The sequence below is a fragment of the Mastigoproctus giganteus genome, chromosome 8 (assembly GCF_048544385.1).
Source record: "Mastigoproctus giganteus isolate SK-2022 chromosome 8, ASM4854438v1, whole genome shotgun sequence".
Taxonomy (NCBI): Eukaryota; Metazoa; Arthropoda; class Arachnida; order Uropygi; family Thelyphonidae; genus Mastigoproctus; species Mastigoproctus giganteus.
Genome location: NC_143582.1, coordinates 5,678,190 through 5,690,483, shown reverse-complemented (window position 1 = coordinate 5,690,483; position 12,294 = coordinate 5,678,190). Strand labels below are relative to the sequence as shown.

Here is a 12,294-nt window from a genome sequence, read left to right as displayed (position 1 = left end):
AATATGTAACCCAAGACCACAGTTTGGATTTAAAGTTTAAACAGAGTCCAATTGCAAGCGAAAAAATAAGAGGCACTTTGAATGAGCACCAGTTATTTGTCTAAAGAACGGTACAAAAAGATATCATTTAACATTTCTTGATTCTTGTAGTCATTAGAGATGGTTGAGAAATGTCTTCTACCAACTTCGTTTTGAAGACACCGTTGCTATAGTGACGTTACCAATGGACTCATTACCAAGAGAGAACAAAATACTTCGGATATTTTATGGATTTCGAAGACCTTATTGAGCCTAATAAATTGCCTCATTATTTAAACACGGAGTTCAATTTCTCCTGAACGAGAATTTTGATTTGAGTTTGGTGTATTTTCTTAACTTGGTTTTCCACCTTGTTTTATAATGTTTCAATTTCATACTTGCGCATTAATGGCTATAATTTTCTTTTTCGCTTTCATTTTATGATTGTCTTCTTGCGTTTTATTCCCCTAGTTGCTTATTTGATTACTCCCTGCCCTTACATTATTATTATTATTATTATTTATTTGTGTAGCTGCCTTGGGTTCTCAATTCCATTGCATGAATCCTTCCATGTTGCTTTTTCATTTATTTAGTTGCTTTAATGCGTGAAGTACATGTGGAGCTCGAGGAAGTACAGAAAGAGGAGAAGGCGCTACAGGATGGAGGTGGACACATTGGCTCTTTGCATTCAAGTGAGTATTTTGGCTTTGATATTGGTGTGGGGGTTTAATGTTTGGAGAGGAGCTGTCTTGTGTGATTAACGAACAAGACCTCAAATAAACAAATAAAATATATTTCAAAGAGGTTTTGAAAGAGGGATAAAATATGACCCTCTTCGGTGGTTATATCAACAATTCTTCAAATAATTCTAGTTAATATAATTAAAATTTAAGTCCTCAATCACAAATTGAGCACCTTATGACTTTCTTTTATCTCTTGAAGTTTATCACTTAATACTGTAAATTCGTTTTTGAACAATTTTTTAGTTTGTGTGTGGTTAATTAATCTAAGATGAATTTTCGAATAAGTCCAGACGATTTCACTTTTGGATAATCATTAGAATAATCATAAGCATTAAAATTCATTATTCAAGATTGAATACTTTATAATCATCAGTTCGAGAGTTGTCAACAGCTATCAGATCATAGTCGAATATTAAATACTTTCTATTGATCAATTCAAGTTCTCATACTCAGTTTTTGACGATCAACACGATCAATTAAAGATCAAATGCTCAGTTTTTAGCGATCAACACGATCATCATCAAAACTGAGGATCCGATCAATATCAAGATCAAATACTCAGTTTTTAGAGATCAACATGATCAATTCACGATCGATACTCAGTTTTATAGCAATTCAACATGATCAAGTCAACATCGAATTCTGAATTTTTAGAGATCAACGCGCTCAGTTCAACATCAACTACTCAGTTTTTATTGATCAACAGGATCGAATTATGATCGAGTACTGAATATTACCGCGATCAACATGATAACTTCAAGATCGAATACTCAGTTTTTAGCGATCAACAACATGATCAATTCAAGATCGATACTCAGTTTTATAGCAGTCAACACGATCGATTCAAGATCGAATACTTAGTATTATAGCGATCAGCACGATAAATTAGAGATTGAATACACAGTTTTAGGGATCAATACGGTCGATTCGAAATCGAATACTCAATATTACAGCAATCAACACGATAAATTCAAGATCGAATACTCAGTTTTTAGCGATCAGCAACACGATCAATTCAATATCGAATACTAAGTTTTTAGCAATCAAAAACACAATTGATTCAAGATCAAATTACAACGATCAACAACACGATTGAATCAAGATTGACTTCACAATTCGAAATTCGGTTTTATAGCAATCAGCACGATCAATTCATGATCGAATATTCAGTTGTTAGCGATCAACATGACCAATTTACGATCGATACTCAGTTTATAGAGATCACCGTGATCAATTCGATACCATATACTCAGTTTTTATCTAGCAAGGCGATCAGTTCAAGATGTAACTAATTTGATCTCGAATTGATCATTAAGAAATATCTATCTTGATTTGATCGTGTTGAACGCTGTAAAATTGAGTATCGATCGTGAATTGATAGAATCATTTAATTCGAAGTATATAAAATTCCTCTGTTTTTGATGATCGTGTTGATCGCTAAAAATTGAGTATTCGACGTTGAATTTATTGTGTTGATAGCTTTAAAACTGAGTATCGATCTTGAATTGATCGTGTTGATTGCTTAGAACTGAGTATTTGTTCTTGAATTTATTTGATTGAATTCGCTATTAAAAAGTATTCAACCGTGAGTTTTTAAACTGAAGGTAGAAATCCAGGAAAGGAAATGGCATGTTTTCAAGCCATGGAAATAAATGATTTACAATTCAATGCTTGAAAGCAAATAATCCAAAGAATTCGCTGAATAAGAAATCTTAGTTTAATAATACATCCATCAGTCTTGTCCTTTAGGAGTGGACATTGTAGAAAAGGGTCAAAGATCAAAGAAACCAACGAATATGAATAATTCGTTTGTAAGGGCTAAGTGATCCGTGATGCAATTTCTGGAAATGCCGAAAACGCGAATGGAACCAAACACGAAATGGTTACGCGCTTAATCGACTTTCTTGGGTTTAGCATTTGCCAAACTACCTGCCAACCTGCCAACGGAGACAAATGAACAATTGATTGGGATCTGGCGGAGAATGTAAGAGTACACGCTCCACTGCCAACGAGACATGTAGTGACAGTGTCACACGAGTGGTAACGAATATCTGCGATAAATTTATCGCGCAGTTCCCACTCGACTAAAAACTGATGGAAAATCGGGATGATTTATGGTTTCGGAATTCGTATCGAGTTAGATCCCCAATTAATCGCACTGGGATAGAGGGGGGAGGAGATGTTTTATTTAGTGATTGCAAAGAGGTTGGAGCTGCGATTCCTTGAGGGTTAAATCTTGATTTTTTGGTCCTGTATTTTGCTGACAAGAACCAAAGTGCTTTTTGGAAAAAACAAATATGAAATTACAGTGAATTCCCTTTAAGGAGTCACTGAATGTGAAATGAAGCGCCAAACGCATCACGTGACACATTAATGCAGGCAAACTTTAAACGAGGTAGTTGTCACGGACTGGAAGTAGAATCGCAGATTTAAGCAGCTACTGATGACAGTTACCTCATCCTTCATTTAGAGCTAACGGATGGAAAAAATTATAACAGAAATCCTCAAATCAGAGAGAGAGAGAGAGAGAGAGAATCTTTATCATAATTTAATGAAGACGTACACTCCCGCCTAAAAGTTTAGAATCACAGCGTATGACGACAGTTTTCGTTAATTTTTTGGAAATTAGTTAGCAACACACCAGGAAGTATTTTAAGATTTTTTTATTAAGCATTGAACAATTTACAACAAAAAGTGCTGAAATTATTAAAATTAACAACTATAATGATTTTTCATCAAATATCCCGTAATTTTCTTGTTTATCTTTCCAGGGCAGCATAAGCCTTTTATGTTTGCCAATCGTCTCCAAAGATAATTCGTCAACTTACCAAAAATATCCAGCACAGTGGGTCCATCTTTTCTGACATAAACGCCAGACTGTCCGGACTTATGACCAGATGCCACATACATCAGACGTTTCTTAATCACCCGCATTTCACTGTCCCATTGTTCTGCTTCTAGTAAACCTTGTTCGCATTTGACCACTCCTTCCCTAGTACGGGCCACTGTCTTTGTTTACTCTCAGTTCACCCCTTTTCCACACATCTGCATTTACTTCTCTTCCATTTGACTGCTATTCATATCCAGTATTCTTGCCATATATGCATCTCTTAAATGTCAAAAATTCCCTTTCCATATCAAAGACCTACCATACCAAACAATAATATACTCCCTAATCTCAAAAATCTTCCCATAAACTCTAACTCCCCTATTGTAAGATTTATATCTTACAGATTATAACCAGTGCGCTATCACTCAGGCTAGGGGATTCAGACAAAGCTAGTCTCAAAGGATATCTACCCCAACTCAATTGACGTTTCATATAACCTGAAATTTATTAAAATAACATGAATATTAGCAAAGCTTCGTGGACTTTTAGAGGGTTTCAAGATGTTGAGTTTAGATTTAACGGAAATTGAATTAAGATTTACATAATTTATATTGAAAAGCAATGTTTCTTTCTTTCTCTAAAAGTGTACACTCAAGTCAGAAACCTTATGGACAGAATAAATTCAGAGAATACTGTTCTTGAAATCGTAAATTTATTATTGCAATCCAGGAAATCAAATTCTCACAAAAAGAGAGTGAAAAGCAAATTTAATTTTAAATAACTGGTGGATGCTTCCAAGAATAACAGCAAGAGCGATGAATAGAGGTCTGCTGTGGAAGAGATAGAAAGATACGTCACTTTAAATCGATGTAACTACGTCGATTTAAAGAAATTGTTTTTCTTTCATTTCATTCCGCGCATAAATTATTAGGAGAATCCTCAGGAACTACAGAACTGCTAATTCTGTTTGTTAAATTGTTTTTTGATGTGGGTAAATATTTTGCTTTCATGGTAATTAAATCCTTTAGCCGAGAATTCATTGAACAAGAAATTTTCTCTCCTATCTGTCTGTCTGTACACATTTTTAAAAAGTTAAATTATCAATTGAGTCATTCGAATAAGATGATGCAGCTGATATCTACTGGACGCTTTTCTGGGGCTTCTCTTAGTCGATTTGTCCGTGGGGAGGACAAGTGATCTTCCCGATTTTCAAAAAGGTGTTATTGTTGGAGCACAATTAGCAGGAGTCACAACTGAGAAAACAAAGGAAATCGAAAGAAACCATCTCAAAATATACAATGAGTGGAAGATGAAAGGAAATGCTGCCCTAAAAGGAAGTAATGTGGCAGAAAATCGGTACTCCAAGAATAAGACCTCAGGAATTTAAAGTGAATTGAACATCTGAATAAAAGGGCATGTGTGCAGCAACTGACTGAAATATTCAATTTAGGCAAAGGAAGTCCCATTTCTAAGCTATGTGACTGGAGTTGAAGAATCTGGAATTCGTTAGTCGCGTTCCTACTTTTTTCTGTAAAAAATCGAATGATTCGACTGGAGTGTACTAAGTCTATACTGTGGAACAGTGGAAAAAGGTCATGTGGTCTGAGGTGTCTCAATGTACACTTTTTTGCACCAAATGGTAGGGTGAAAGTGTGGCATTAAATCTCGTGAAGCCATACAGATTGAATCGTGTCCATTCACTCTCAAACAGCTAGGGGTGGTATTTGATGGCATGGAGTAGGTTCTGGTAGTACTAGTTGGGTCAGCTCATACAGTTGTGTTTATTCAAATCAATATCCTTCACTCGTATCGACCCAATTTCACTCTGCAGCGCTTCATCTGAATTTACCCACCATTCACATTCCCAAGATTTCCACCATCTACCCTGTGGGCTAATTCTCTTCATATGTATTCAGTTGACAATGTCTGCGACATTTTGGAAAGGCCAAAATGTGGTCTTTTACCAGAATGTTTGGTAAAAGACCACAGTACAAAAGCTGACAAATATCCGGAGGGAAGAATAGTCAAATCTATATTCCCTCAGATACTTAATGGAATCCATGCTATAACGTGTTTGGGCTGTAATTCGGGCAAAAGGAGATCCTATTAGATTTTGGATAAAGATTTCTAATTTTTGGCCTTTACGACCCAATATGGTCGAAGTCGATTATGCGCCTAAAACCCCTACAAGAAAAACACCACTTAAGATTTAGCAGCTATAATACACACCAGTGCTTAAAAGATATAGCCGAGTGGTCAGGAGCGAGAGTGCACTAGCACGCGCTCTTTCAGTGGACCAGGGTTCAAGTCTGTGACTCCAAAATATGATTAACGTTTGTATTGATTTATTGTAAACTGCACTGATCTGGTGGTCATGCCGGAGTATAAACAAGAATATTATTATAAATACAAAAAGAGATGGTGAGTGATAATGCTAACACTTACCATCTTGAAGTTATCATTTCCTTATGGACAATGGTAGTTTGTTTCAAGATGGTGAGTGGTAGCAATATCTACGAGGGATCATAGATATTGCTACCTTTCCTAATACTTCCATCAGCTTAACCCGATTCACTCTGTTTTGTTGATCTCGAAAAGCTTTTGACAGAGTGAATTGGGTTAAGCTGATGGAAGTATTAGGAAAGGTGGCATAGATCAAAGAGATATAAACTATTTGGGAACTTTACATGGGACAGACAGCTGTGGTTCGGATTGTTGGAGAAGATTCAGAAGAATTGGATATTGGTAGGGGTGTAAGGTAAGGATGTTCCATGTCCCTTTTACTATTTAATATATATGCAGAGGCATTGATGAAAGAGTTCAAAGAAGAGCAGAAGTAGGTGTAAAAGTTGGAGGGGAGAAGATAAAGATAATAAGATTTACAGAGGACCAGGTTTTGATTGCTAATAATGAGGAGGAATTACAAAGCTCCTTGAATATCTTGAACAGCAAAGTAAAGGAGTACACTATGAAGATTTACTGCAGGAAAACCAAGATAATGTTAATTTCGAAGTGGGCAGGAAGAAGAATCAATGTAACATTGGGAAGCGTAATGATGGAAAATGGGAAAAGCCTAGAGGAAATAAAAACAAGAATTGTAACGGGCAAAGAGGTATTTAGTAATAGAATAGAACTATTGAGAAGAAGTTTCAAGAATGAATTAAGAAAGCAAATGATGAAAACTTTAATATTGACTGTTGTACTTTATAACTCAAAGATATGGACAATGGGAAGAGAGGATATCAGACGGCTAGAAGATTTCGAGATGTGGGTATGAGGGAGAATGGGAAGGCTGAAAAGGGTGGACAGAGTGAGTAATGAGGAAGTTTTGAGGAAAGCAAGAGAAGATAGAACGTCAGTAAAAGAACTAAGAAGAAGAAGACAAAAGAACTTTATAGGATATGTTTTGAGAAGAGAAAGCGCGCTGAGGAAAGTGATAGAGGGGAAGAGAGCTGTTGGGAGAAGGAGAATTGGAATGATGGATTGAATGGGAATAGGAAATTATTCAGGAATTAAAAGGAAAGTACAAAATAGAGAAAAATGGCGTCAACGGAATCCTGAACCTGCCTGTGGGCAGAGAACTTGAAGAAGAAGACTTATATTCAAACGTAGCCTTCATGCTCGCTGTGTTCCCTTGACCCCTATCCGCAAAAGAGTCTGTTTGAATTGGAGCAAGAAATGTCGGCTAGAACCAGAAGCGATGGGTTTTTTCCCACTTTTCCTTGACAGAACGGCGAAGCAAATTCAACCCCACTAAGATTGCTGAGCGAGACGTTTTTTTTGGGGGTTGTGATTTAATGGTAAGGGCTGAAATTACTCTTAATGGTTTAACAGATTTCTTTGTGTTCCTATAAGAAATTCTCACTATTGAAAGGTATTGAGATGAGATCTTAGATTATTTATCTTTGCCATTGAGCAATTGGTGCACATTTTCTTTTAATGGATGATAATTCATGTCCGATTCACCCAACTGTAAGAAATCCCTGAGTCCTCGATGTGAATGTCTTGCTCTTACACTGCTTTGAAACCTATTGCCTGATTATTGTCTAACAATAAGAATTTTATCGTCAAACACCTCCTACTAACTGGAAATCCTACTCTGGTGATTTGAAAAAAAAACACTATGCAAATATTCTCCACCAGTAAACGCTGATGACGCCAATGAAATGACGTAAGGAATTCCTCTGAGATCTCGTAACTTAGTAATTGGATAACTTCCTTATATTGTTCTTCCCGAAAGAGAATCTTGTATTTTTTGAACAAGAAACGAACTTGCCTTGTAATGATGCTCAGATTTCTTGAATAAGAGATTCCTGTAACTAAGCAACCACCTTCTAACCTGTAACCTTTCACTGAAGAAACATATCACGTGTATAACTTCTCAGAACCAATAATAAATCTTTCCTCGATCATGTTTGGTATTATTTTGTGTACTGAACAATTTAGGATGGATTTGAAATAACTGCCAATTACCAGAGGAAAAGGGAGAAATTATACGATAGGACAAATTATATTTCTTAAATAAACAGAGAATGTAAAGAATAGAAGTATAAATGGGTTCAAAGAGCTGTAAGGGATGGAGGAAGCAGCTGGTGAATTCTCACAAGTTGGGTGAACAGCTGCGTTGATTCCATTAAATGCACGCTACAAACCAAACACCGGTGCTCCGATTGGAAGCTTTTTTACGTGCTGATTTTTAAAGTGTATGGATGGTTAACTAATAACCATGACAACAGTGATGCTTTCTGAGAATTTCCAAGCACGACGTTGTTTTGGTAATTTCTTGAAAGACCGTGGGATTTCCCAAATAAGATTTTGCTTTCAACAAAAGGAAAAAGTAATGTTAGAGTTATTTTGACACTTTAAAGGATCCATCCACGAACACTACCAGGACAGTTGACAAAAAATCAGTTTTCTGTTCAGAAGCCCATGAACATGCTCACGAACAGCGCCATCTATTCGCAAGTATTGTTAATGGACGTTGTTCAGACCACCAACAAAAGAGAGAAGGTTTAATTGGTATCCGAGAAAAGCCATCCCTTGGTTTACTTAAGGAAAAACGTGCTCTGAGAACCATAGATCTTCACGTGGCATTGAAGTCGTGACTGGAAACGTTCATCTTGAATCAGAGTGCAGCAGCAACGGAGACTGATTTTGTCCACTCGTTGACTGCAGTTGTGATGCCCATGACAACAAGAAAAATCCAGTCTTCACATTCTCTAGTGATTAGAATTAATCCAAAAGAGAAACAAAGTAGCCTGTGCGTATCTAGGATGGTTCGCACTCGTATGGAAAAAAAAGATGGCTGCCCTTCAAATGACATTCTTTTATTTAGAAAATTAAAAGGGATGGTAGGTTTTTCATCTTCCCAAAATAAAAGGGACTCGCGAAGACCTGATTTTCTGAGAGAAATTTAAGAAGACACGATTTAAATTATATTAGCATTTATACGTAGAGGACAATGGGGAAGTGAAGAAGGGACCTTTAATCTTTCTTTCTCGTCAGCTGACTGCGTTTCCGTTGTCACACGAAGACATCTTGTTCCCTGACGCGTTTCAGAGAGCTAATCGCAAAGTAAACGAGGGAAAATTTGCGTTGCCTCGTGGCTGCTCACGAAACCATCGTGTTGACCCAGCAAACAATTGCTCGCTTCGCCCTTTTTGCCCCCTTCTGTGATTAGATTGGGGTTCGCTAGTTTGCAGTCGACAGAAAGCTAATGGAATTTTACGATAAAAATTCGGGAAGGAATGCAAAAGAAAAAACTTTCTGCCTATGCGTACAATTGAATATTAAATACACTGCGGTGCAACAATTTCACACGAATTTTAAGAGGAGCATCTGAGGAGCACTCGTACATTTACATAAACCGACAAAAATTCCCCTTTTCTTTTGGTGATGGAGTATATCAAAAACATATGCCGCCACCAAATAGCAGCACCATTCATTTTAACTCGCGTTTTATTTAACCTAATGTATTCTCACTATGTTTTTTAATTTTTTCTCATTTATTCGCTCTCTCTCTCTCTCTCTCTCTCTCTCTCTCTCTCTCTCTCTCTCTCTCTCTCTCTCTCCTTATTTCCTCTCTACAACTTTTTCTTTCTCTTTTTATCTCTTTCTTCGTTTCTCTCTTTTTTTATGTCTCTTTCTCTCATTCTGTGTTTATTTCCTCTCTCTACCACTTTTTCTCTTTTTATCTTTCTCTATTTCTGTTTTTAATTCCTCTTTCTGTCTTTCTTTCTCCAGTTCTCTTTTTCATTTCTCCCCTCTCTCTGTCCGTCCTTTCCCCCCCCCCTTTTTTGTCTTTCTCACTTTCTACTTTTATTTCACCTTTCTTTATCTCCCCTTCCATTCTTTCTCTCTGTTTTCATTAGCTTTCACTGTCTTTCTCTCTCCCGTTTGTTTATGCATTTTCACTCCCTCTTTGAGTTACTTTTCCCCTTTATTTCTCTTTCTTCTTTTATTCACCCTCCCCTCTTTCTTTATCTTTTTCCCTTTCTGCTTTTATTTCATTATCCGCCTCTTTTTTATCTTCCTTCCTTCCTCTCTTTTTTATTCTCTTTCTCTCGATTTCTGTTTTTATTCTCTCTTCCTTATTCAGTCTTTCCTTTCTTATTCTGCCTTTACATCTCCCGTTCTTTTTTGCATTTCCCCTCTCTGTTTGCGATACTTTTCCCCTTTATTTTTCTTTCTGCTTTAATTACACCCCCTCTTTTTATCTCCCCTTCCTTCCTTTCTTCCTTCCTCTCTTTTTTTCTCCTCTTTCTTTCTTACTCTTTCTCTCTATTTCTATTTCATTCTGTGTTTATTTCCTGCTCGCACGCTCTGTGTTTATTTTCTGCTTGTATTTCACCTTCCGCTCCTTCTTTATCTCCCCCTTCCTTTCCCTTTAAATTTCTGTCTTTCTGTCTTTCTTTCTCCCTTTCTTTGTCTGTCTTTCTTTCTCCCTTTCTTTTTTGCATTTTCCCTCTCTCTATCCGTTCCTTTTTCCATTTCTGCTTTTATTTCACCCTCCCCCTCTTTGTTATCTCCCCTTCCTTACTTTCTCACTTTTTATCTTTCTTTCTCTTTCTCTCTATTTCTATTTTATTTTCACCCCTCTTTCTTATTCTGTCTTTTCCCTTCCCACTCATGCTCTCTCTCTCCGTTCCTCATTCTTTCTTATTCTCCTTCTTCCTTTCTTTTCTTTCTCTCTTTCAGCTTTTATTTCACTCTCTTCTTCTTTGTTATCTCCCATCAATTAGCTCTTTATCTTTCATTCTCTCTATTTCTGTTTTTATTTCCACCCTCTCTTTTTTATTCTCTCTCTCTCCTCTTCCCACTCGCTCCCTCTCTCTCTCTGTCTTTCTTTCTCTATCTCTCTCTTTTCCTTTCCTCCTCTCCCTTTCCGTTCCTCTTTCTTTCTTTGTCATACCCTCTCATTCTTCTTCTTCTTCCTTTCCTTTCTTTTCTTTCCCCTTTCTTCTTTCATTCCCCCTCTCTCATCCATTATCTTTCTCCTACGGTTTTTTCCCTTTTTCACTTCTTTCTTCTCTCTGTCTCTCTCACTCAGATGATATTAATCACTCAGGAACAACTGAGCCCATCTCCTAATTAATAATCCTTCAACTCCATCGAATGATTTCATCTTTTTTCGAGGCCATGCCCATTCTGTAGGTATCTGTACAGCATCTGGTGCCCTCCACCTTGCACCGTGCCATCTCCTGCGGTATTTTTTATCTTTCTGCAACAGTAATCGATAAAAATACACGAAAAAAAGTGTTTGATCAAAGAATTTCAGCCCCCAGCGCTACCAACCTGCAAGTTTTATTTCCCCTACAAATGAGGTGACACAGATAAACTTGCGCAAAGTTCTACTGTGGAGGTTTAGCCCGGTTCATTTGCAGTTCTGGGCATCGTATTGCGTTCGGTAATCCTTTATTTGATTGAAGGGGCATTAGTCAGCATCTCCGATACACGGTTTAAAAACAGGCGATTGCTCTTAATTACAGTTATCATCTCGACGAGAAAAAAACTGATTCTCTTTTCTTTTTCTGCAGAGATCAAAATCAAGGCTAATGGAAATAAAATCTAAGTAGGGAGACACGAAGTGAACTCCTCCGCGACAAGAAAGATAAAAAAACAAACCCACTTATGAACTCACTTTGCGGACCAATCGAATTATCTGGTCGTATTTTATTGGGCATCGTCAGCACGTCTTGTAAATAGATTTTGCCATTAAAGAGAGCAGTAAGTTTTCCTCGAGAAGTCTGCAAATACCATGCAGGATCTTAAACAGCAATTAGTTCTATTTGTTCTTAAATTGCGCCCAGTTTACTGATAAGGAGGGCTCAGTTGAGCTGCACATCTTGTACATTGAAGAATACAATGACAGCATTCAGCTACAACGTAGAAGTGGAAAGACCAATATCCACTTGGACTATGCTACGGATATTAGCTCCAATAAGCAATAGCAGTCGATGGTCACGGGTACCATGATCACTGAGAGCCACAGGAAACTGAGCCTTGCATGGACACGTCAGTATCAACAGTGAACCACCAAAATGGGGAGAACTCACCAGGTCTAGTGAATCCCGGTTCCAACTGTATCATACTGGTGGGCATATTTGTATTTGGATAAAGTAAGATGAGTCCATCTGGATGACTGTTGGTGCATCCAAGTGACTGAAAGCAATGGTGTTATGTTTGTCGACCTTTGTGGTGGCA

At 37.3% G+C, this 12,294-nt stretch overlaps 1 protein-coding gene across 5 annotated transcripts in view; it reads left to right on the top strand.

Annotated features, from left to right (window-relative positions):
* The window catches only part of LOC150081221 (protein still life, isoform SIF type 1-like), a 496,225-nt gene that overhangs the window by 168,268 nt on the left and 315,663 nt on the right, over positions 1-12,294 (top strand). For all 5 annotated transcript variants that reach the window (XM_090379423.1, XM_090379422.1, XM_090379425.1 and 2 more), the window contains one exon: positions 612-710. In XM_090379423.1, the coding sequence (XP_090235549.1) occupies positions 612-710 (99 nt within the window). The remainder of the gene's footprint in view (positions 1-611; positions 711-12,294) is intronic.